The 25,325-nt window shown below is 38.2% G+C and overlaps 1 protein-coding gene across 3 annotated transcripts in view; it reads right to left on the reverse strand.

Annotated features, from left to right (window-relative positions):
• Positions 1-24,443, reverse strand: part of trim36 (tripartite motif containing 36) — a 28,948-nt gene extending 4,505 nt beyond the window's left edge. The window contains exons 1-10 of one of the 3 annotated variants that reach the window (XM_024275351.2): positions 23,753-24,443; positions 16,532-16,778; positions 9,822-10,168; positions 8,755-8,901; positions 7,689-7,784; positions 5,556-5,693; positions 5,099-5,214; positions 4,378-4,499; positions 681-798; positions 385-590 (exon numbers count right to left, since the gene is read on the reverse strand). In XM_024275351.2, coding sequence (XP_024131119.1) covers positions 385-590; positions 681-798; positions 4,378-4,499; positions 5,099-5,214; positions 5,556-5,693; positions 7,689-7,784; positions 8,755-8,901; positions 9,822-10,168; positions 16,532-16,778; positions 23,753-23,815 — 1,600 coding nt within the window. In that variant the 5' untranslated portion in view covers positions 23,816-24,443. Of the gene's footprint in view, positions 1-384; positions 591-680; positions 799-4,377; positions 4,500-5,098; positions 5,215-5,555; positions 5,694-7,688; positions 7,785-8,754; positions 8,902-9,821; positions 10,169-16,531; positions 16,779-17,380; positions 17,738-23,752 lie in introns of those variants that run through there. The other 2 variants (XM_024275352.2, XM_036213503.1) reach the window with 2 other exon arrangements.
• Positions 24,444-25,325: the final 882 nt, after the last annotated feature.

Consider the following 25,325-nt stretch of genomic DNA (forward strand, 5'->3'; position numbering starts at 1 on the left):
TGTACCAAAAGCCAAATCTCCAGCATCATCATTTTATTTTTTAGGAATTTCTTTGTCCTCAAATTCCCAATTTTTCAGTAATTTTCAAGCATGTTTTTATGATCTTCCTATATTTTTATTTTCCATTTTGTTACATAAGCCACAACTGAAAATAAAATAAAACTAACTCATCACTTGTCATATTTTGATCCATTTTTTAAAAAAAAAAAAAAAAAAACTTGTACAGGAACTAAGATACTCCCAAAGGGTTCACATACTGTCTAAATTACTGCTTTGGTGCCAAACAGACTAAAAACAATTGCATAGAACAAAAAAATTCAAAATAAAAGCCTGAAAAATTAAATAAAAATCCCACACCTTTTATTTTGAAATGTTTTCTCTTACCAGGAGCAGGTGGTGTGTGGAAAGTGACCTCAGGACTGTAAGGACTGAACATGGAGTTTCTGCAGCTTCGAACTCTGAAGGAGTACAGGGTGTCCGGCTCCAGGTCATGCACTAGGGTGTTGCTTCCATACACCCTGTCCGTGGCCCTCCAGAACCCACCGTCTTCTCCATCCTCCTGAGATGGGGATTGGCTCGGGCCTATAAGTCTGGACACACCAGTATAATCAGTTGGTTGCCTCCCTTCGAACCAAAAAGAAGGTTTCATTTTGACAGTTTCTTGCAGGTTTGGAGCCCACCTGCGATACTCGAGCACATGGTGATCTGTAGGTAGATGGTCGTCTGCCAGCCTCCAGCTGATCGAGGCCTCATTATAAACTTTGCTTTGGGACAAGTCGATCAGAGGGGGGTCTGGAACTGGAAGTCGGAGAAACAGAAACCAAAAATTTAAATTCAGTTACAATACACTCTATGGCACAAAAAATAAATAGTATTTGCACTCTAATAATGAAAAGCACCACACAAAAGCTCAGGAAGAAATGCTAGTAAGGTCAGATTCAGGACTTTCCACTCAGGAGGAGGGATGAAACTACTTTGCATAATGGAGCTTAAGAGGTTTTCACAGACTCGCTGCCTGGAAATGCACCGGTAACAAGCCCCGCCCCTGAAAACCACTCACACTAAATGTGCTTTTTGCTACACTTGCTCAGCACATTTCTTTCAGTTTTCTCCTTTGCTCTGCTCACAGTAATTTCCTCGAGGCAGGTCAGTTTATCACGTTTTTGCAGAGAAAGTGACCCTTTCAGTTAGCTCATTAACATTTTCCTTCAGTCAGCTTTTCTCCTCATAAACAGTCGGGTCACCTTCTTTACATCAAGATAGCATGCTTTGTAAACAGTTTTTTTTCCCTTTTTTGATTCTGAACATTCAAAATAAGAAGAGATTTATCACAGTTTTATCATCATTAATGTTAACATTAATTATAGTATTTAAAAAATCCAATTACTGAAATCCAACATTTAACATAAAAAGACTAAAATAAAACCCAAGATTCTCAGCTTCAGCACACACTGTAGTTCTTGGTTTACTGCTGCAATATTCTTCAGGCCTGAATTATTGCAGCAACCTCTGCATCTCCGACAGCAGAGCAACGCGAGTGTCAGCAACTCCAGCAGAGCATATAGATTAAAGGCATCAATAAGACTGAGACATCTCCTTCAGCTGGCACTTTCTCATGGAGTCGAGGAAACTTTACTGAAGACTAAAGTTTAAAAAAAGGTTTTTTTTTTACTTTAATTAAAAAAAAAAGACATTTAAATTTGTTTGTCCACAAAGAGATAAAGACATATTGAAACAAGTTTTTTTTAAATCAGCAATTTAAAAAATACTGTATTTTTCGAAGTACATTTTCTTTTTTTTTTTTTTTTTTTTCAAAAAATCATAGTTTGGCCAGGAGTGAGACGTGATTATTTTTTAATATATTATGGATTTTTTTGGCAACTTTCACTTTAAAGCAGGCAACTCCAGGCCTCGAGGGCCACAGTGTCTGCATGATTTCTAGATATCCAAGCTCTACTCATGACCTGGTTCAGGTGTGTCCAGCCAACTAGAACATACCGGAGCAGGGCATGTTGGAAAATATCCAGGAATGCGGCTTTCGAGGCCTGGAGTTGCCTATTCTTATGGTCTGAAAAATACAGTAGTCAGTAAGAAAAGCTTAGATAACTACAGTCTTTGTTAACATGACTGGATCAAAGCTTGTTGTGTAAGTAAAACTTAGGTTTAGACCAAAAAAAAAGTCCATCAAGAGTCGGCCGTTTATTTATTTTTTTTATTTCAGAGCACATGTGGGCTTCAGACTCGGCAGTCTGAAGGAGCAGCACTCACTCCTCCTTGGTTTGGTTCATCCCATACAAAGAACCAATATCCTGCCTTCAACTACAGACACTGAAGACTCTCAATATCTGAGATAGCACCACCCCCACACAAACACTTTCTCAGACTGTTGAGCTGTAAAGACAAAAGTTATAAAACTAATGGACTAAAGTGTAAATCTGAGAGCAAGAACTGTGGGGTTAGGGTTATGATTGAATTACGAGTGGCCAATATTTATCCAAATTTCCATCAATTTGTGTGTGTGGTCGCATGTAAATATGTGCAAATAACATCAGCCAAAAGAAATTAATTAACCCTGATAGAGATAATTATCAAAATCTGCTACAAATACCACCATAATCTAATTTTGTATTTAAAAATACATTTTTTCCATTGGTCTGAGCATTATTAAATTCAATTGATGTGAATCTGTGTAAAAAAAAAAATCTCTTCATGTTCCATCATGCATTTTCTCCTTAATTTTTTATATTTCAAAAGGTGAAGAATAGCTATACATTTCCAACTTTAATACATTAAGCTGGAGCTTGTATTTAATGAGGCGGATTGAAATGAGTGCGTAAAATTAGGAGCTGGTTTAGGAGAATTGGTTCATTTTCAAATCCTATTTACATTTCATGCATTACTTTGAAGGTTTTAGTTTGAAAAGAAGAAAGAAAAATGCTCCGTGTTGAGCAGTAACAACAATAGAAAGAATATTTCTTCTGGATCAAATTCCTCTGTAACAAACTGCCCTGGAGCCTGACGCTGGGGAAAATTAAAGCTACATTCATATCACGTTCGGCAACACACGTTTTAACGGCCACCTTCAATAAAAAAAAATTAAAAATTACATTTAAAAAAAAAAGGCAATGTAAATGTGTATTTTAGGTTGACTCGTAGCTACTTAATTTTTTTGGCTCTAGATACAAAATGTGCGTCCACTGAACGCACATTAAAAGCTAAAGACCCACTCCAATGAAAATTGTCTGTTTTTAAAATGTTCTTGTTGCATTTTTCTCATAGTGGGGTAGCCTCTATGAAAGAATTTGCAATTAAAACTGTGTGAGTATTTCTTAATTCAAATCAGAAGCAGACGAAAACCAGATGCTAGAAAAAGCTCAGACTAATGATGTAGCTGCTGAAACGGGCGTGCCGAAGTCTCCTCCCCCAGCATGCCCATGGCTCACTCACGCTTAGGTCTGTGAGACATGATAAGCGTTCAACACTCGTGCTGTAGTGAAATGTGATTCTGGCTCAAAACTGCACGACTGGATTGCTCCAATATTGCTCATTGTTATTTTTGAGCCGCTAATGTTAGCCTGTGCCAGCTGCCCCGCCCACAACCCAGAATTTTATTTCCAATTAGCTACTGCTGCTGAGCACAGAATAAGTCTTAAAAACGACAAAGGATTTTGGATTTTTGGCTAAAAACTTCATAATTAAACTGCCACTTTGAATGATGGAAAAAAAATGGCTGCAGTGGTATTTAAAGCCAGATTGAACCTTGACCAATCAGGGACTCTGATTTCTTAGTGGCGTATGGATGGTGTCTCTTAATACATTGAAGTGCCAACTGTTTGAAAATTAATTATAAAAGAGAAATGACTAATTGCGATTTGTTCCTGGACAAGAATAAAATGACACCAAGTCTCTGTCAGAATAGACAGAAATAGACAGAAAAAGGCTGGGGCAAGATTCGTGAGATTTGCACCGCTTCCACATTTTGCACCAAACCTCTTCCAACTGTAGGTGGCAGTAATGCACTAGTAATCAGTAGTAAGAAAAAGAAAAAAAAAGTGTGGAGGGGTAGCCCCTCCCTGCTGGTCCAATGTGAGCACCATGGGATAAGTGCACACTGACTGTGTGTCACTGAAACTATTTGACTTCAGTTCAATCAAATGTGACATTAGTGAGTCTTTAATTTATTTTTTCAATCAATGTATTTCTTAATTTCTGGAATGAGTTTGCAAAATCTGTGATTTTTTTGTCTTGTATTGTCCACAATTTATGCTTAAAATAAACCAGATCAATCACTCAATCATCCCCAGAGTGTCCATAGATTCAGTAACCTAAAGAAAGCCCAAATTCTTAATGTTACTGAAGTTCAAACTGTTGCTGTACCTCCTCCAAAGCACATCTCCTTGAGGAGAGTTTCTTCTCTAGATGTGTCCAGCACAAACTCATCAAAGCAGGTGTCCGCTGCAGGGTGGAACGTCCTCAGAGAGTCTGTGGCTTTCTGGATCCTAAAATCAAGATCAGCAAAAACAGAATGAGCATGAGCAAAGAAAAACTTTGAAACTACTCGTCTGCCTATAAGAGTTTTAATTTGGCCAAAGTAAGTGCAGACGTCAAACAACAAATCTTTGACGAGGGAAAACCACAGGCATCATTGCTTAAGTGAAAACTTTCCCAGATTATCTAAAGCAGCTTACACAGCTCAGTCAGTTCAGAGCTGAGAATACCCCAATGCACAGCCCCTAGAGCGCTGCAGCACAGGTCTTTTCTCCAGTGACCTCAGCGCACGTGGCGCCCACGGCTGCCGACACACTCCAGCCGACAAAACGCATTAGGAGAGCGACCAGAGTTAACAGACCAAATCCAATTGCTGTAATTTAATACGTAAAAGCAGGAAAAAATAAGTTTGGTGCACATGCAAGACAGGAGTTTGGTCAAAAATAAAGCAAATCTTCTCAGGAAACTTTGTTGCCACTTTCAACAACTCAATGCAAGACGAGTAACTTTTATTTAACTCTAATCTCTTCATTTGTTGACACGTTTGGACAAAATGGATTACAATTCCCATGTTCCTAAGAGGCTCGTTTTTATAAATATAGCAGTGTACCTGACATGGAGCTGCTTTGCAGTTTGTACGAAGCAGGACTGATCCGTCTCCTTCAACACCTCCTGCGCGTAACCCACCAGACCACTGTTCTCCAGCATGCCCTGGTACTCCTCCACCTGAGAAACATCTTAGTCATTACAGGTTTCCAACTGCTGAAGGAGTTAATCTTATGTCTTGAAAAGAGAAAGATCGATGTTTAACATGTTTTCAGGTGAGTTCAAATAAAATGTTCATGATGCAAGTAAACTGTTGGACCTTTGTTTTTTTACATTTAAGGATAATAGCTATATATTAAAAGTAAGATTAACTTAATGAAAAATAAAACGTGCTAATTTGTCTCTAATCAATGAATCGCAATAATTGGACATCCCTAGTTAGGACCAATCTTTCAAACAGATGGATGTAGGAAATTCTAAATGAAAGAGTCAATGACGAGTCAAAGTGGGACGTTTCATACCTGGGACTTCAACTGTTCCATCCGCCGGTTCCGAGACTGCTCAATGGATCGCAGCATCTCAGATCTTCTTTCTTGAAGAGTCTCCAACAGACGCTCAAAGTGCTCGTTGGCCTGACGCTCTGCCAGCTGACCATTTTCCTTTTAAAAGAAGAAAAACAAAAATAACAAATCTGTCTTTACAAAACATGCAAGTGTTTGTGCCACCTTGTTTGAAGTTCCAAAGAGCGATTTAGCATCAGTTTTTGTCTTTTTTCCCCACCTGGAGACCAAATGCTACGTTCACACTGGCCTCTGCAATGCGAAATCAAGTGACTACCTCCAATGAAACATCTACGTTAACGTTGTGTATCCATGTTTCGAGCTTCTGCGTTCAATAATCTCGCATTCACACGAAGCTACCCCAACTTTTAAGTCAGTTTTTGAGCTCTAGGAACAAAACGGAAAGATAAACCAGCGGAACTTTGACCAGTCAGGGACTCTGATTTGGTAGTGATGTATGGATGGTGTGGCAACCATTTGAAAATTGATCATGGAGGATAAAATAATCGCAGTTTGGGCCTGGCTGGAATTACATGACATCAAGTCATAAATCTGAATAGAGCTTTGGAAGAAAAAGCAACTACACAATTCTAGCCAATTGGATTGCAATCATACAATTCACCCATCAAATCAGGTACAACACTACAATCCTCCATATCAATGTTGCATTTTTAGCCTTTTTGCAGCCATATCAGCTTAAAGCCATAGAGAATGGACTTCACCACACCCAAAAAGTAGAGCCGTGGATTCTGCAGCAAGTCGTCTGCTCTGCAGCAGCTCCTTATATTACAGCTGCAGAGTTTTTGTTTTCTTAGTTTCTTTTTGATGCGCATGAGTAAAAGGCAGTTAGCTGTCACAAATATGTACAGATTACTTTTAATTGCAACTCACTCAGCAATATTCTCTTACCTTTTAAAATTCTTGTCCTAGAACTTGCGTTACATATCTCTTCATCGTACTTTTAAACTACTTGTACAGCATAATCTATTGTTTCAAATGTAATAGAGAATTTCCCGTTAAAATATTCATGAATAATTTATCAACGGTAAAGCGGATAATGAAAACCTGTTAAAATATGGTCCATGTGAGGAGAATATCTGACAGTATCAGAGCTTTTGCACTCCTTAAATCTTTATATTTGATTATTTTTCATCCAAACAACAAAAAAATTAAATAATCTGATCTACTTCATTTGTCTGCTCATAATGTTATTCCTATCAGTGGAATTTGTTTTTTGCCGCAGTTTTGTAAAGCTCATTGAAAGTTGCAAAGCTTTGATCTGAACATCAGGCGTTCCTTTATAAATCCTGTAATTAACAATGAGCAGAACACTGAACACTCCCTATCCTACATCTACAGAGGAAGGAGCTTCCATGCTGAAACATCCATGTGAGAAGGTAATCAAACACTCTCTTGTATGCATTGTGTTTTTCATTCACAGAAGTTGTCCTAACTCAAACTTGTTTTAGGACAGTTTCTGTACACAATACTGCAACAAAAGCCAGCTCTACTCTCACGCAGGAGTTAACTTTAAGCAAACATTTCTGGGTTACTGTATCTTTTTGTCCCCAGAGGGAGAAAGAATGGATATGAATACCTTTACACTGAAAGGAAAGGGTGCTCCGACACCTTAAACGCAAAACATATTTAATAAATAAAAAAAGATGCTCATTTAGCATCTTAAAATCATTTACTCACACCAACAAGGCCAAGACCTCCAGGGAATATCCCATGATGCACCTTTCCTGATGTCGTAATCGTTCATGTTTATGATTTGTTGTTATTTTGGGTTTACTTCCTTAGAGCTGGTTTCTTTGGCCTAGAATTTGCCCTCAGGTTGTGATGTCTCTATTATCTCCCCTCAGAGCAGTTTTCTGCAGAAATGTTTCATAAGGAGGAGGAAGAAGCGGCTCTTCCTCACTGTCTGCAAGCTCAAAGCTCTCAAACGTTTTTTCACTGTAATACTGTTTTTGTCAGGTTTAATCAGATACTTTTGAGCTCAAAACTAAGTTAAAAAAAAGAACAACAAAAAAACTTGTACACTGAAGGTCTGCGTGATGCTGGAGTTGCTGCAACATGAGTCAGCTTCCTCACCTCAGTCTGACTGATGAGAAGCTCCAGCTCAGTAATCTGAGTCCTGACCTGATCCTCTTTGCTGATGAGGTAATGGATACTCTTGGCCAGTTTCTCCTGCAGACAGAAACCATAAACACATAAGCAAACTTTCACATAACCTAAACTCAGAAACCCACAGCAGTGACTCCACAAAACTGAAAACTGCAGACATGAAAAACTGTAATAAAGAGTTTTTTTATTATTATTTTTGCTCTTAAGTATATAGGTAATAAATCTTAACACATTTGCATCCAAGTGCTTAAAGGAAATGAAACCTAAGCCGGGCTTTGACTGACAAAAGGCCTACAGGATACCTGATACACCTTTTAATTTGAAATTGCAAAACATAGTTATAAAACATTATACTCATCTACACAAAAAGTATTTTTAAGCCTCAAGTTTATTCCAAAATTTACTGGAAAAAAAACATTTTGTAAAATTTTGGTTTTTTTGTATCTCAGTTTTGTGGCAAAAATAAAAAAAAAATGCATTTTTTAATTCAATGTTATAAAGCAAAACTTTTTAAATTTTGATCTCTTTTTCTTTTGATCAAAAAGAATTGTTCTGGGTTTCAGTTTCCAAGAACAGACAAGACTGGAGCAAACAAGTCTAAATATCCATTAATATTACAGCAGTAGAAAGAAGATCCAGGGACCCGTTAGAGCACGACAACAACAAAATGAGCTCTTCAGGCCTCGGTCACCCTCTTGCACATCTAGTAACTTATTCATGTTGAATCCAGCCTTTGTAAAAACTACCAAGTCACATTGGACAATGTTATTCTAAAACTATTCAGGTACAAATGCATTATTCAAGACATCGAAATCTGTACAAAGGTGAATATAAATAGTCAATACTTGTTTTTCTTTTAAGTGGGTAAAATTACTGTTGATGGTAGCATTGTGTGCAAGCTCAGATAAATCCTTATCATAAACTCTGAGAAGATTTACCCTCCAATTCACTCAGACTGTTCAGATAACATGTATTCTGAAGTTTTCCACTCTGGTTTGAACACATCTCTTCTTCCAGAGCTCGTCTGCATTACCTTGAGGATCTTGTAGGCACTGCTCATGGAAGTGACTTTGTGGTTGGCGTGGGATCCTCCCAGCTTGCATAGGTGACACACTGGCCGTTTGCAGACTTCACAGTACATGTTCACCTTCTCCATCTCGTGCTCTGGGCACATGAGCACCTACACGATTTCAGGAAAGAAAAAAAGAAACTCAATCACCGTACACTAAAAGGGACAGCAGACGTAAATGAAGGGCTTTCATATTAAACTCTAGAGTTTAGAATAATCTGAAAACCAGCTGAGGTGAAACCCAAAAGAGGACATGAATTTAAAAAGCAGCAGACACTTCTGTGAAACATTTCCTGTTCAGCCTTAAAGGTCAGCACTTTGCTAATGCCAAGATCCCCTTCACTAGTGACAGACACAATGTGTCGCCTGATAAACAAGGACTTTGAACTACACTTCAATATTGCAACGTTCTTTATTTTGTCTGCGAGTTTGATGACATCACATACCAATATTTAAACACAAAAAAAATTCATTGTTTTAGTTCCTGTTAGAGTTTAAAGTCCCACTAATTACTGTTTGATCCATACTTAAAGCCTTCTGTAGTAGTCCTTTTTTCACAATGATCAACTGTCCTTTTTTAGGACATCGTTTCTGCAGAACAGCAAGAGTAGAAGAGATAACTTTGGTTCTTTTCCCGTTAATTTAGGACTTTTTTTGTGAATGTATTACATTTTCTCAAATTTATGACTTTTCTCTCATAGATTTATGACTTTTCTTCTCGTAAATTCACAACTATTCTGGTAAACTTGGCGGATGACTTTTAAAGTCATAAATGTACAACTTTGTTCTTGTAATTTACGAGATTTAAGGTGATATTTTTTTTTTAAACTTGTAAACTGGCCCCAATACTGTATCAACAAGTAAATGAATCTTTTTTTTTTTTTTTTACATGTTTTTTTCCAACTGCACTTTTGCTTCTGCTCCTGATTTAAAGTAATTAGAATAAATATTCATACTAATTTTATGCATACATGTCCTCCATCATCAGAAAAATGCCACAAGAACATGTTAAAAACACAACGCTACTTTACCTTGGGTCTAAAATTCGTGGTGGGGCCAACATACTCATGCTGGGCTTTAGGAGTACCCCACGGGTGGTGCAGCTTGAAGCACTCATTACAGTAGCTGGCCTTGCAGTCCATGCAGCTCTTCGTCGCCTCCTGCAGATTGGGAGGTTTGCAGATGTTGCACATGATCGCCACAGCTGCGCGGGCAGCTTGCCGGTAGCGCTCGACGATGCTCTCCAGGGTGAAGTTACGGAACAGCATGCTGATGCCGCGTTCGCCGAGGTCGATGTCGTGCTGGCAGCCCGGGCATGGGATGGTGGTGACCCGGGGAGTGACGGAACCTCTTCGCCAGCCCGGGGAGGAGATGGAACCTGGAGGACAGAAGAGGAGTTTGTAAGAAAACAGTCATTGCAACTTTTTTTTTAGCAGTCGGCCACCCAGTTTGCAGTCTTGTCTGAGGCTCTATTTGGAGTAAAAACTGTTTGCAGAGTAAATTTATATATTAAGAATAAATGCAAATTAGCTTTTCTATTCAGGTCGTGGTGCAAGAACTGTGTAGATTTAAATAGGAATGCCTTTTTCTTTAACAGTACTCCAAAGAGGGCCTCAGAATGTTTCTCTTTGCACTTTTTGACCCCCAACGATGACAGCCACCATGTATTAGCAAACCACTAATACATAAAGCAGCTGTCACTGAAAGAAAAAAAGCCCAAGAAGAGAAACCAGACAAGAGCACCGGGTCAGAGGAGGGACAAGAGAGGAGAGCCATGGAAGGTAATCTTGGGGCTTAGAGAGAAAACATCAACATTTACCACTCAACTTCTGATTATATCAAGTGCAAACAATGATCTGGACAATGCTTTTTAATCAAAGCAAATAAAAATGATTCTAACTTTCAAACTTAAAGAAAAACATTGTGAAAAAAAATAAATATCAAGCAAATAAAATTCTATAAATGTCCAGTTCAATGTGCCAATAATCAAACAAAAAGTTGAAATACTCTTGAAACTTTACAAGTTTTAAGAGACTAATAAACTTGTTGCTGATGCACCCACATCAGAACAAGAGAAGGAGACAAACACAAAAGGAAACCTTCACACAATGTCACAACCAGACACAAGCAGGGTCCGTCAACACAGTCACGACACTGAAAACTAGCTAAATAAATAAAAAGTCGGTCAATGCAAAAAGAAAAAGGATTGCTTCACGTTTGTGAGGGACAGGGGAAGCGAGGAGTGCTGGATTTATCTCAGTTTGCACGCCTGTGTTGCCACTTCGTTTCCAAGGACCTGGAATTAAATCAAACACTCCTCAGGTAGAGCAAAACAAGGAGGCTACTTCACACCGCACTTCAAAAACAACAAGGCGCAGAGCAGCAGGAGGAGGAGGAGCTGTGGGAACAGCAAAGGAACCAAGTTTGAGTGAGGAATGAGAACTGAAAACTAAAAACCAGCTGATTAAACGATGGAACAAAGTTATTCTAATGGTTTGCAATGAATTCTTTGTTTTATTTTCTTTATAGGGTTTTAGGATGAAAGTGAAAACTTGATGGAAATCAAAATCCCTTCATGGTTGATGAAATAAATGAATCAGTGTCATCTAGACTCAAGGTGCACCAAGTCAGGTTCTTTTTATTTATTTGATCATTATTTAGGTTGGGGCAGAAACAAAAAGTCTGCAGCAAACTGCATTTATGTCCCGATTAGTAAATCTGCATAACAAAGCAGTAAAGCTGATGAGTTACAGCAAACCTACAAGGATTCCTCCTTTTTTTCCTGCTGCAAATATGATGCAAGTTAATTTAGTGGATCATCCAATACTACTAATTTATCTTAAATGATTATAGCTGCTGGTTAAGAAAAAAAAATGCTTTAGGTAGAAATAAAAAAGGGTTTTTTGAGACAATTTGATTGATGTGGTTTTATGAAGATATTACAAACTTATTTTAAATGTATGAAATGCCAAGTTTAAAACTGAAATGCAAACTGTCCCTTTATCACACTGAATAAATTAAATGTAAACATTCAAAGAAAGAAGTAGTAAACCAAACGTAATAGAGGTTTTCCCCCAGCGGGACATTTACCTCCTTTAATAAGACGGATTTACTTGTCGTCACCATGTGTGTTTTAGCCGGTCAACACACATTCCTTTGGCCATCTGAATCCATGGAAACTTGTTTTTTGGCCCTTAGTTGGTGTGATAATGTTAAGTCATCTAATCTGGAAAAGTCTGGTGAATATTTTAGGAGTTATTTCTGAAATATTAGCAGTAATGTTTGTGTAGTCTCAATCAAGATAGATTTAATTAAAGTAGTCTGTAAAAATACCAAATAACTGGACATGATTTATCTTTTCCTTTATTACTTTGTTTTAGTTAGAAACAAAAAATTAAAATAAATTACGTCCAATTAAATGCTTTTTTTAATCTGTTTTTAAAAAGACTACTTACATATTAGTAGTATCTGTGAGAGATATTTTTGTTGGAGCTCAAAAAGGCTTTAAAGACGAAAAGTAGAGCCAGACTAGGGTTTGACAGGGATTCTATAGCAACACTGTACTCACTACTACAGCTACTCAAAACACGGAGACCACGTCTACCTCGACTCCCAAACGACCTTCGCACTGTGGCTGCAAGCAATGAACAGAGAGGTGAGATGAGACACACGGCAAAGGAAAGCAACGCTTAATGTGATGTGAGATGTGGATCCAGAAGCATGAGAGAGACAAAAACACACCAAAAACTTGGATAATAATTAGACTTGAGAAAAAAAAAGATAAATCCATTTCAAAGTGGATACATGTGGACACAAAACTTACATAGTGGACATGATTACTTAAAAAGCAAACCAAAAATAATCTGTTCACAAAGAGTTTATTGAATAGTCTCATTTTCTGTACTTAGAAAATCCAGCCCACCTTTACACAACAATGAAACATGCCACCACAATATGCTCCAACACATCTGAACTCAAGCATTTGTCTCCTGTTATGCTGCAAACATACAAAAGTGCATGTTTAACTATGCCAATAAATAGTAAATTTTATTTTATTAAGTATAGCTGAGTACAACTATACCATGCGGTGGTAGTAGGAAGTATACTAACTTCAGACTAAATTGGAACATTTCAAGGAAGGTACATAAAAAGTAAACTTCAAGTAGTTTTAGACCAACTTGCATTTCACTTAGGCCAAATCCAAATTCTACCCCTCCAATTGTAGGGGTATTTGGAGGGGTAGGGGTGTCCGAAACAGATTGTTTTTTAAAGAGGTGGCCTTAGCAAGAGAAGGCTACTGGTCCCTCCGCCGCAACTATGCGCTGGCAACTATGCGCTGGCAACTATGCACCAACATGGATGACCGACGACTATGAGGATGTAATCGTGTGATGTCCGAAAAATGTTAAAACTCCGGTTGCATGTCCAAATTCCTTCACCACTCACCATATAGTGCATACAACATTTTGTAATGCAGTCTAAATCTACAGTTCCAAAATCAAGTGCACTAAAAATTTCCCAGAAGTCTTTGCAACTAAATAGTGTGCATCTATGCTCACTATATTAACGAATATTTACCACAATGCATTGCACTTAAATAATTTCTGTGGGAAAAAAAAAGTGTTTAAATGTAATTTTTTAATAAACCACCAAAGTTTTCAACATCAGAACACAGTGGAGGTATAAACAGACATCAAAACTTGTAAAACTCTCCGTTTGGACAGCTAACTGTAGGGGCTGGGAGAAGCTGTGGGGGGAGAAGTCGGATCCAGCATTACATTTTTGCTCAAGGTAATCACAAAGTAACATTTAGTTGTCGTTTGTTGTTTTAGGGCAAATAAATATCCATCGGGGGGGATTACAGATTGAAAATAACCCTTTAGGTACACAGTGGGGGAAAGCTGCAAAGCTGTCCCACTTTAAAAAAATAGAATACAAATATATATATATATATATATATTAATAATTGGTAGACTTCAACTGTGACAGAATTTAAAAATAGTATCAAAGAAGTTACTTGATATGATTTTTATAGAATGGCATCAAAGCATTATTATTAACAGGTACCCCTAAAGGAAATAAAAAAATATATATATAAATATCGAGCAGAAATTCCAAACGTGAGCACTGAAACTGCCGTTTCCTGAGAACCATAAAGAATTCCCTTCATATAACTTGTATCATCACAACTGTGTTTAACTGCAGTGACCACATCACTGTGACAATAAAAGTCTGTTGGCTTAACTCAGACCTTGTATTCAAACATGTTCAAGTCTCAGCCTGATGACAACCTCCTATTTGACACGTCGACTGCAGGGAGTTTTGGTTTCTTTACAAATAGTGCCAAAAGGTTCAATTTCACAATAATTCTGCTACAACTAATGATTTATGTCTGAATTTTAAAGAGCAGAACGCATCAATATTTGAACAGTTTTTCCACATCATAACTACGTTTCTGGAGTTCATCTTTCAGCTAAAGATTAAAATTTACTGTATATATATCATTGAGTTTTGTCAAAATTATATCGTCCAATATGTTAAAAATAGTCTATAGAAGTATCCCTCTCTGCCTTTAAGAGCACCAACCAACCATTTATTATGTCGACTCAACACAATAAAGCTGTAAAACAATGACGAAGATTCAGTGACCAGCTTTCAACCGCACAGCAAATCTTGCTCACGCTGCACGCTGATAAATTTAGCTTTAAGTCCTTTCTTTCTCCGTCTTCATTTAATCCCTCGCTCATTCCTTAACAGGCAGATTGCGTCACTATGGCTACCAGAGAGCGGAGCGCTGGGGCCGTCGGGCAAGTTTGGTTTAGAGGAATATCCCTCAAGTTTTCCTTCTTCAAAACAAATGTTGCTATTTTTGAAGGGTTAGAAAAAACAGTCAACATTGGATAAATTACAGCTTCATACTGAATAGATTAACAGGTTATGATTAAGAGGAATGATCCATTTGCTCAAAAGTAGGATTTGATCAACTTCTGCATCCCTGGATGCAGTGAAGAAAGAACCCATTCAGGCTCCAGAAGAAGAAGTCTGAATGAGAGGTTCTGTTTCGGAGCGCAGACGAGGCAGTTTTGACCCAGGTCTGAACAACTCGCACAAAAAGCTTTTCATCTTAAGGAGTACTCTGCGGATTTTTCTAGCCCTTTCCTGGCCTTTTGGGTCGGGATTAGAGTTTCTGCTGATTGACGTGGCATTTCGGCTAAACAAATACCACCTTAAGATTTTAATTTTCTCAGAATAACCTAAACGTGGGACGATTTATTTATTTATTTATTTAAGTATGCTACTTTTTTAAATTTGCGTATTATGAAAAAAACACCACTAGAATAAAACAACTGATACAATTTACTTTAAATATTTACTGCGCACGTTCAGGCTCCAAATATTCCTTCAGTCCTCATTTTTATCAAAAGACACCCCACTGGTGAAAGTAAACACAATCTGTTATCCAAGAGTTAGAGCAAACTAATAAAGCAGCCCCATTGTTTCGTCAATAATGGCGCTCCAAAGAGCAAATGAGGCACCTTCAGAGCTGCTCTGAGGCCCACAGAAGCAATCTCATGCTGCTTTTAAAAGCCTGCACTACACTTCGAGCTCCCAGCAAACGCTGACAGCCTCAGTTCATCACCTGGATTTATTTTGCTGCGTGTGTAAAGATCACACAATTGTTAAATCAGACTTTCAGGGGAAAGCAGCTTCCATTCTGCTCCTGGTGCTTTTATTTTTTTAAACTATTTCAGAGATGCCCCAATGGCTGACTGAAAACGTCAGTGATCTTGTGTTTTAAATTTTTTTTCACCGGTCTTTTATCGTCTTTGTCAAGTTCCTTTCTGGTTTGATGGCGCCTGTAAAGCAAACAGGATTAAAGGGAACAACAACAAAAGGATAGTGGTTAAGAAGAGGGAAAAAAAAACATTTATACTTGTCCTGGATAAACTTAAACAAGAAGATCTAAATATTGCCAAAAGTGACCTACTTTCCACCTTCCTTTGACTTTAAAGACCCACTCCGATGATAAATGGTGTTTTTAACACGAGTTTGAGTCATTTTTCTCATGATAGAGGACATGTATAAAGAAAATTAAGAGTAAAATTTGTATTTCTATATTTAAATTGTGAATGCATCCACTTGTAGACAAATAGATCCATGTACGTCTTTGTTTTCCTCATGTTAGGTTGGAATTGTGAGCAACTGTTCGCGAGCAGGAGAGTGCAACCAGATGGATGATGGGTAATGAGGGCGAGCTTACAACATAACTCAGCAGTACTTTCAATGAAGAAACTGCAGAAACTGACCTTTATTTTAGCTAAAAACAACATAACTCTAATTGAAATACTTTTTAAATAGAAAAAAAGATGATCGGAGTTGGACTTTAAAGCCTGAAACTAGTCAGAAACAAAGATTTGCTTGTTGGTTCATGGAATCTTTTTGCGTGGAAGGTAATCAGATACATTTTTTTGCATAAGCCTTTTTGCTTTTCAAATATAAAAAGCAACTTCCTGCTACTCAATCCCATCAAAGCCGCAAATGTGATCAAGCTAAAAACCAGGAAAGTGAAAGCTGATGCAAAAGCATGAATCCATTATCCAGAAGAAAAGGAAGCACTCACATTTGAAAGATCATTTCCTGTGGTCTAAATCTTTACTTCATAACTTAAATATCTCAAACGGCGAACCCGCACAGGGCAAATTCAACCCATCCAACGCAGAAAAATGTGGTGATTCCTTACCCCGAGACCCACCTGATCTCACGAGCCTGTCCAGCCTCTCCATGGAGGGGGACGGCACCCTGGACCTGGGGCTGCCGGGCAGGGAGGACTCGGAACCAGCGTCGAAGGAGTCGTCGTGGTTCAGCATCAGCAGCTCCCGCACACATTTGTGGCAGACGCTGTGCTGGCAGGGCAGGATCAGCGGGTGGGTGAAGAGCTCCTTACAGATGGGGCAGATCAGCTCCCTCTCGATGTTCTTGATGGGGACCTGAGGATGGAGGTTTTTGTTACCAACTCATCCCAAAGTGGAGATCAAGACATGTCATGGTCAATTATAAAAAAAAAAAACAGAACTTTCTTAAATAAAAGTGGATGGAAATTATAAAAATATATCAATGATTCAAACTTCCAAATGATTAAAAACTGCCACAATGACTATTGAACAGCTTGTCCTTCTAATGTTTCTGTCTCCATTGCATAACAGAGGATTAACTTTATCTAAATTTAGAAAAAAGGGGAACAAATTCAACATCTAACCACCCTTTCCAGGACTGAAAGTGACCAACTTTGTCCCATAAATGGCGACTGATTGCTCGTTTAGTTTCAGCTTGTGTTCAAACCTCCTCCTGCAGCTTCCACAAACCAGAACCTGAACGCCTTCCACGTGATTGCAAAAATAATAAAGGTCCGAAAATAAAAGATAAAGGAAGTTCAAATCGAAAACGTGGAAGTTCCTCCTCAAAACAAACGAAGTTTGGGTTAACAAATGAATGGACGCGCCGCTGCTCTCTCCACGGGCTGAAAGTCGGGGTCCGAGCTGTTGTTGTCTCCGGAGGGGGCCCGAGAATCCACTTGTCTGGTAGGACTTACCGCAGCCATGCTGCCCCGCCGCATCTCTGCAGTCATGATGTGGGAGAAGGAAGCAGACAGCCCCGCGAGCGACTCAGACCAGCGGCGCGCGCGTAGAGTCCGCAACTTAGCGGAAGATGCCCGCGGCCGGGAACGAGGGAATTTAAATAGAGGGGGGTGGAGTGGAGGGGTGAATCAGCAAACCACGGAGAGAGGCAGTGGGAGGGGGGAATCTTCTCAGGGCTGCTGATGCCTTCATGGACTTCACGTAAACTTTTTATTTTCCTTCACGGTGATTCAGCTTTTTTATTTTATTTTATTCATTTTTTAAAACCAAATCCGTCGGGAAATATCCAGTCGGTCAAAATGTTTTATGGTTATTTTTAAATGAATAACTTTTATTAATTTTCAGTAAGCAATAAAATAAATAAGTAAATAAAAGTGACATTCCTACCACACAGGCAGGGGCGTCTTGGTGATTTTAAAGACAAAGGGGGCTCAGCCCTCAGGGGGGAATAAGTTTCCTCATAAAGGTAGTGAAGAAGGCATGCAACCACTCCAACTATGTATTTTTCTTTTCAAAAACTGTTTCAAAAATCTTTTCATTTTGATTATGTCTTTTTTAGCCAAAACTGAAAAGCCTGTCTTTTTTTTTACATACTTATTTTTTGCACATTATCAGAAATTCGCCTGGGTTATGGACAGGACTATTTGCATGGAAGTTAGCCTTTCCTGGCATTCCTTTGTTTATATTCTTTTTCACTAGCAAGTAGCATCTCACTGGCCCAACCTAGCATTAGCAAAATTAAGAGAAAAAAAAGCACGAACATTATCAGAGCTATCCAGCCGTACATTTTCGAGTCAAGTGGGGCAGCTAAGACGAGGGAAAAGAAAGATGTTAATGGATCTATTTGTCCGCAAGTGGAGGATTTAGACTTAGAATGGAGAATCAACACTTTGGCTCGGCCGTGGCAGTTTCTGCATCACAAATCCAAGCTTTTTCAAACCGCCAGTTTTCATCTGCTTGTGATCCATCACGATTTGAATAAAGAAATACTAAAAAACGCAGTTTTAAACTTAAATTAGTTCATATCTCCTCTATCGTGAGAAAAATGTTACAAGAAGAGATGTTACAAACACCAAAAACATGATCATCATTGGAGTGGGCCTTTAAATAGAGGACATTTATAAAGGGAATTAAACGTAAAAAAAATCTTTATTCAAATTGTTGTGAAGACCAGATGGGAAAAAAAAAGCAGGTAGAAAAAAGCTTGTATGAGTGATATAAAACCGAGCACTATTCTGATGCATCCACTTGCAGACGATTAGATCAATGTACCTCTGTTTTCCTTGTACAAGCTAGCTAGCATCTAATTCAAAACTGTATGGCTGGATAGCTCCAATATTGCTCACCATTTTTGTTGCAATGGTAATGTTAGGTTGGGGGTGAGAGGAACAGGTGAGATTGTAAACAGATGGATAATGAGGATGGGATTACTCTAAATTAAATTTTCATATAAACTTCTGCTGCTCTGCAGAAACTATATCCTAGAAAATTTGTTTTTTAAATTTTGCCCAAAAATGACAAAATCACAATTAAAAGGCCACTTGAAAATGATGATGACCGAAGTGGAACTTTAACCAAATAAATCAGGAAATACCAACTCTGTCACAAGGTGTTTAGTAAAGTAAAAAAAAATAAAAAATACTAAACTAAATTGACAGTTCCCCCATGTTGGCAGGGCCATCTTTGTCATTTTAAAGACAAATGGGGCTCAGTCCTCAGAAAAAAAGTCTCTCCATATGTTAAATGAAGAAGAAACCAGTTAAAAGCAATGACATTGCTTTAAATTTCTTTTGAAATAAAATAACTGTTTTTACTCTAAATTTCATCAAACTTGTTGGAGGACATAGTTTTAGCTTTCAATGCATCATTCACTTGCAGATTTCTGTCCCAGATAGTCTGCTTTGTTTATTTAACAGGTGTGAAAGTTGACCTAAATTGGATCAAACAAGCAAAACCTGCTCCAATACTTGGCATTGGTTTCAGTTCACTTTTTAGGGAACTCTGGTAGAGTTGAGTATACAACAAAAATTGGTAAATATCTTGTGGGTAAATGTAGTGTTGTGAGAAGGTGGTAATAAATACACACTATTCAGAATAGTATAGATAAGACAGTTTTCTTATGAGTATTTGTGAAATTTGCGTCAGTGAGCTGCTGCTGAAACGGCACCTTTGGTTTATCCCTGAGAGCATCATGTGTGAAAAGAAATCAAACCAAATAGTTTCAAATTTAAGAAAATGTCCAGCTCCAAAACCTCCTAACGTTAAAAATAAAAGTCCAGAGACTCTAAGCAGATTCAAAAGTAGGTTTGCCGTCTTAACTTGACTTTCAGCTGAAAGTTAGACACATTTTATTTTAAATTTCAAGTATTTTATAAATGTATTCTTCTTTTAGTTATATATAATCCAGGGTCATGATTTTATGACATTGTTTCTACTTTAAGAGGTTCTATATGCTCTTCTTGCTTGTAGGTTTACTAGGATTTTTGTTCTTAGTCACGTTTTTGTTCTCTGCAGTGTTTTTCTAACAGGAATCCTCCACACCAGGGGTGGACTTACCAATAGGCAAAGGTAGGCAATCGCCTGGGGTTCCGAGCTGAATATCTAATAAAAGTGTCCATAATACATTTTACGCCCATTAATATTATATTTGAACTCTTTCACAATTAAAAAAAAAAACACCCCAAAGCAGTGAAATGGCATAAGGCCGATTATGTGAAAGTGTTTAGTCTCCCCCCGTCACTCTGCTGCAATGGAATACTCCAATCAGGTTGAAAGACTCCCAAGGATTGTCTTAGAGTTCTTTTATAGAGTGAGTGCGCACAAGACTTTGCATCATTTCTTTCTACTAGGAAGTGAGTGATTAATAAATTAGCACATTCAAAAAAATTTAATGTTTTCTTTCCAAGTAAATTTCTTTAACATTTAAATATGATTTCTGCTTTTAAATGCTTATTAAAACATCTGAATTCTTGACATTGATGCTGTTTAAAAGTGAATCAGTAAGGAAGTTATTTGATATATTACTCTCGATAAGGATTTAAAAAAAAAAAAAAAAAAAGAATTAATAGAACCATGCAGAGCGCCCCATGGTATTGTTCGCCTGGGGCCCCCAAACTGCTAAGTCCGCCACTGCTCCATACCAGTGACTCAGCCTTTTCAGTGACCTGGGTCATTGCAGTGGATCTGACTGCTTGCTTTGATCAGGGGGATCTTGTGGTGACGCCCTCTGTGATCATGGGTGGGGTGGCTGTTGGTGTGGACAGATCCCTTTTATAACATTTACTCACTTCAGCATTAAGCCAGATTTTTACTACTGTTTCAAGTCTTCTAGTTTTCTATTCATCTCCACGCTTTCTGTTTCACAGTGTGGGGGCACAGCTTTTTAGTTTTGTTGTAGTAATATTACATCTGTTTACACGCACACAGCATAATATATAAGTATTCTCTAGTTCTCAAAGTTTCAGTCTTCCCAGATCAAGAAGGTTCAAACTAAGCAGAAACGACACGATCCTTCACTCCTAAAGCCATGTTTTACTAGACTTTGATAACTTTTAAAAAAGTAACAGTTGTCTTTGATAGAATAAGTATTGCACAAATCCTCACTGATCTTGGGTTCAGAGTCACCTGAGGATCACATTTGTGTTCCATTAAGTGTCAAACGTGAAATACAAAGGGCTTGGACATTCTCCAACTCAGATTTTTGTCTCCAGTCAATAAAGATTTACTTTAATTCTTCTCCAAATCATTTTTCCTCACAAAGTTTTTTCATTTATCTCACTTTTTGTGTTCAAAAATCTAAATAAATACAAATTTGAGACATAATTGAGATCGGTTTGAGACACACCTCAACTTTGGGATTATTTGAAAAGATTTTAGTTTAATATTTTTTTAATATTAGGGTACTTACAAATCCCCAAATGAAATGAATGCAGTTCCTCGTGTGTCACAGTTTTCAGCCACCTTATAAGCTTTTAAGTGAGTCATATATTTTAGTCCATCAAATTCTGAAGACAAGATTAAAAGACCTCACAGTGAACCCTCTGTGTTAAATAAAAGTTAAATAAATGTGATTTCAGGTCAGATTTTCTTCTGCTCAACATTTTTTCTTTTGGCTAAATTTGTTCATGGCGATCGCAAGTTTAGAAGTTTTAATCAACTATTTGACTCCACCGCTCAGAACATAAGTTGGCATAAAGTGTAAATTACAAAAGTAAAAGTATAAGATCCTCCTTTCTATAATTTTTAAAGTGTCAACTATAAAAAGGAACATTTATTCAGACAGGGAAAACAAAAAGATGATTTTATAGCGCTATATTTTTTAATGTTTTATTTAACTTTTTTTAAAAAAGTGAGCTATGAACAACATGTTCTTATTTAAAATAACAACCTGGGATCTACAAACTAATCTAAAATACGAACCATTAACGTTGCTTGATTAAGAAGAAACAAATTTAGATTTTTTTCTGGAAACAAGGAACTAATGGAGTGTTTTCTGTTTATTCAAAAAACATTTTTTTATTTGCTTGTTTTTTTTTTATATCTAGGACTGTGACTATTTTAAGCTTTTCAAGAAGGGGATACTCATTTGTTTAACTGACATGACTGATGTGTAGGGAAAGAGATAAGGTACAAAAGAAACTTAAAGTCTTAGGTTAATGCAGAGAAAGTGATAAGTGGATAATGAAATAACAGAAAGAAGCTGGAACTTTTGTAATCCTCCTCTGACCTTGTCAGTCTCTATTGTCACTACATTCTTTGTATTGTATTGAATAGTAGGACTCACTCCTTTTATAAAAACGGGAGTTTTATTTGAGCAGAAGGACAATAGAGAAGTATGGTAAGTGACCTGGATCTGCAGATAACATGAGTGTATATAACACATTTCCCACGTTTCATCACTTTTAGGTATGGAGAGCTTTTAATCTTTCATCCTTAAAGATTGTGTCAGTTTTTGTGTCTTCTGAAACAATATGTTTGAAATTGTTGTAGTTTCTCTACCTACAAGTGTTGCAACATCCATTTAATTAAAGTTGGTTAAAAAATCTAAATGTTTTCAGGATCACTGCAGTTATGCTTCCTCAGGACTGTTTAGTAAGTCTGTCACCAGATCACAGCAGAGTCTCATTTGGCCACAATGTGGTCGGTGTCATCTTTCTGTCGCTTCACAAAAGGAGTCGCTGGGATTAAACATGTCAGACGACTTTGTGGCGTCTCTCTTTCAGATTAAAAGGTAGAAACAGGGCGCTTTTGGATGACAGAATAGCCACAGAGGATTGCCTGTATTGCTGAAAAAACTTGAGTGAAAAGCTGCTTGATCGGCATTAACTTCACTTCTTAAGCATCTTCAAGAGGTTAAGTTCTTTTTGACATCAAACTCAACTTAATTGGATGTTTTATTTTGGAAAAATCATTTACCAAACCAGTAATTTTTTCATCTTTATTTTCCTTATTTGGATGGCCCAGGGCTGCATAGTGGTGCAGTGCTCTTGGCCAGCAGTGAAAAGGCCCAGGTTCAAATCCCAGCTGGGACCTTTCTGTGTGGAGTCTCAGGCTTCCTCCCACAATCCAAAAACACGCTTCAGTGGTTAATAGGTTAAGTATCCTTAGGGGTGTGTGAGTGATTGTGCGGCCTGCAACAGACTGGCGACCTGTCCAGGGTGTACCAAACAGTAGCTGGGACAGGCGCAGGTGACCCAATGAAAGACATAGGAGGTTAAGTTTGATAAATGTACGGCCTATGTCGGAAACATTTCAGGTTGTGGCCTTATGTTCCCATTGTGCAGCTTAACTCAGGTATAAATTGGTTAAATATGACTGATTTCAGCACCTGAAAGCACCAAACTAGTAAGGATTTTAATCCTAATGCAACACACATGGAGAAACAACCATTTTCTGCCAGTCTGAAAGGCGGATCGGCAGCCTCTCCCTATGGAGCTTCATGCACACCAGAGTAACAGAGTGCCTGCTGTCACCACCACTGCTGCTTCCAAGTAGCTCCCATAGGCCACTGATCAAAGTCTGTCCACCCTGCAGCACTAATGCAAGAAAAATAGCAAATAATTTGAACCTTAAAAATGTAAGGATTTTCAAGGAAATATTGAAATATGAAATACATAAGTGAGAATGTATATATTAATCGAAAATGAAGTAAGTCATTTACATGAAAAAACAGAGGAACATTTGCTTTTTATTTGGACAAATGTGACATCAACCTGTAGGTTAGATATATTAGAATAGAATAGAATAGAATAGAATAGAATAGAATAGAATAGAATAGAATAGAATAGAATAGAATAGGCTGTCAGATAGGCTCGGATGAGACTCACCTCGCCCCGCTCGATCCGCTCCACGATGCTGGCGAACTCCGTCATGTCCTCGGAGTCTGACATGGTTACGGTGGAGGAAGGACGCACAGTGTGCCAACCGACAGAGACGCACGGAAATGTCCAAACACACACAAAAACAGCTGCTCCCGCTCAAACACACAGGCTTCTCTGTGCAGGTGTGACCAAAAGAAACACAAAAAGATGAACGAACTACATCCCCATCCTCTGCTCTCCTCCCCAGTCTGCGCGCACACCCGCTTGTGTTTGTCAGAGGAACGCGCGCCGGCTGCTGTTATATTGTAGTTGGTTGGATCTGGGGGGAAGCCCCGCCCTCTCTGCTCCTCCTGTGCCATCTCCTTCCTTCTCCTGCCTCAGCATCCCTCCTCAGCGGCGATGTCTCCATGCGCACAGATCGCTCCTTGTATCATCTCGATCTGCTCTCCCACGGCGAGAAAATCACATTTCAGCCATTACGCACACGGATCATCACAATGTCCTTTTTTTAATTATTTAAAATTGGGAGGGGTTCTAAAGTCTGTGGGTGCTGCTGCCGAGACGCGCGCGCGGGGCTTTTGCGCATCGCCAATTTTGGCTCCTTCCTACCCAAAAAGGGATGCACCCTCCTCGGTCTCACATCACTGTCTCTCCAAAGTGACATGTTCCAACCGCTTGCTGCCGTTTCATAGCAACAGCCGGAATGTGGGGCGGGTGGGGGGCTGCCTGGGGGCCGGATTAAGTTGGGTGTTTTTTCATTTTTCTGGCACTACCACTTGTTCCACGTCAGCAGATGGCCTCGCGATTTACGCAGACATTTTCCTGGGGGAGATGACAAAGGGCCAGAAGGGGCAGAACGAAAACAAAGTCTTTGGAACAACCTTCCCTCATCAGGGAAACCATGAGATCATTATACAATTAAAAATCAGAGATTTGCTTTTTAATGTCACTATTGATTTAAAACAGTCTGTTTAAAAAGGCAGCAACCACATATCCAAAAATACTGGTCAAAATAACATTTTACCATAAGGGTCACTTTTAGTTGTTGCATAATTAAGCATTAATTAATAAAGTGTTAACAACCCCTTTTATGTACCAGGTATTTATCTCTGGGTCACATTGGTTGAGTTTTTTTGACTAAAGATGTCCTGGATCGATTTCAGGTCAGTGAATCGGAACGCTCAAGATGAACTAATATCAACTATAAATCGTACCAGCAATACAAATAATGAACTGAATCGAATTGTTGCTCAAAAATAATCATTGCACCGCCTAATTTTTATTATTTAATGAGTTTAAAGATCATTTCAACCTCTTTTTTTTGCATTGCATTTTTTGCCGTTTTGTTGCTTTTCAAATAAAGTTTAAACAAAGTGAAACATGTCTATAATTAAATAAAATAAGCAAATTTTCAATGTGTACATTTTATAGTAGAATTACTTCTCTCCACCGGTTTGTGCAAACACTTGTTTTACTTTTTTTTCCTGCAAATGAAAGTTTACATTCCAGTATTTTATGTGCTCTAAAGGTAGATTTAAGATTTAAAAGATTTTTAGAAAATTAACCCATAAGAACCCAT

This window comes from Oryzias melastigma, linkage group LG9, assembly GCF_002922805.2.
Source record: "Oryzias melastigma strain HK-1 linkage group LG9, ASM292280v2, whole genome shotgun sequence".
NCBI classification, from domain to species: Eukaryota; Metazoa; Chordata; class Actinopteri; order Beloniformes; family Adrianichthyidae; genus Oryzias; species Oryzias melastigma.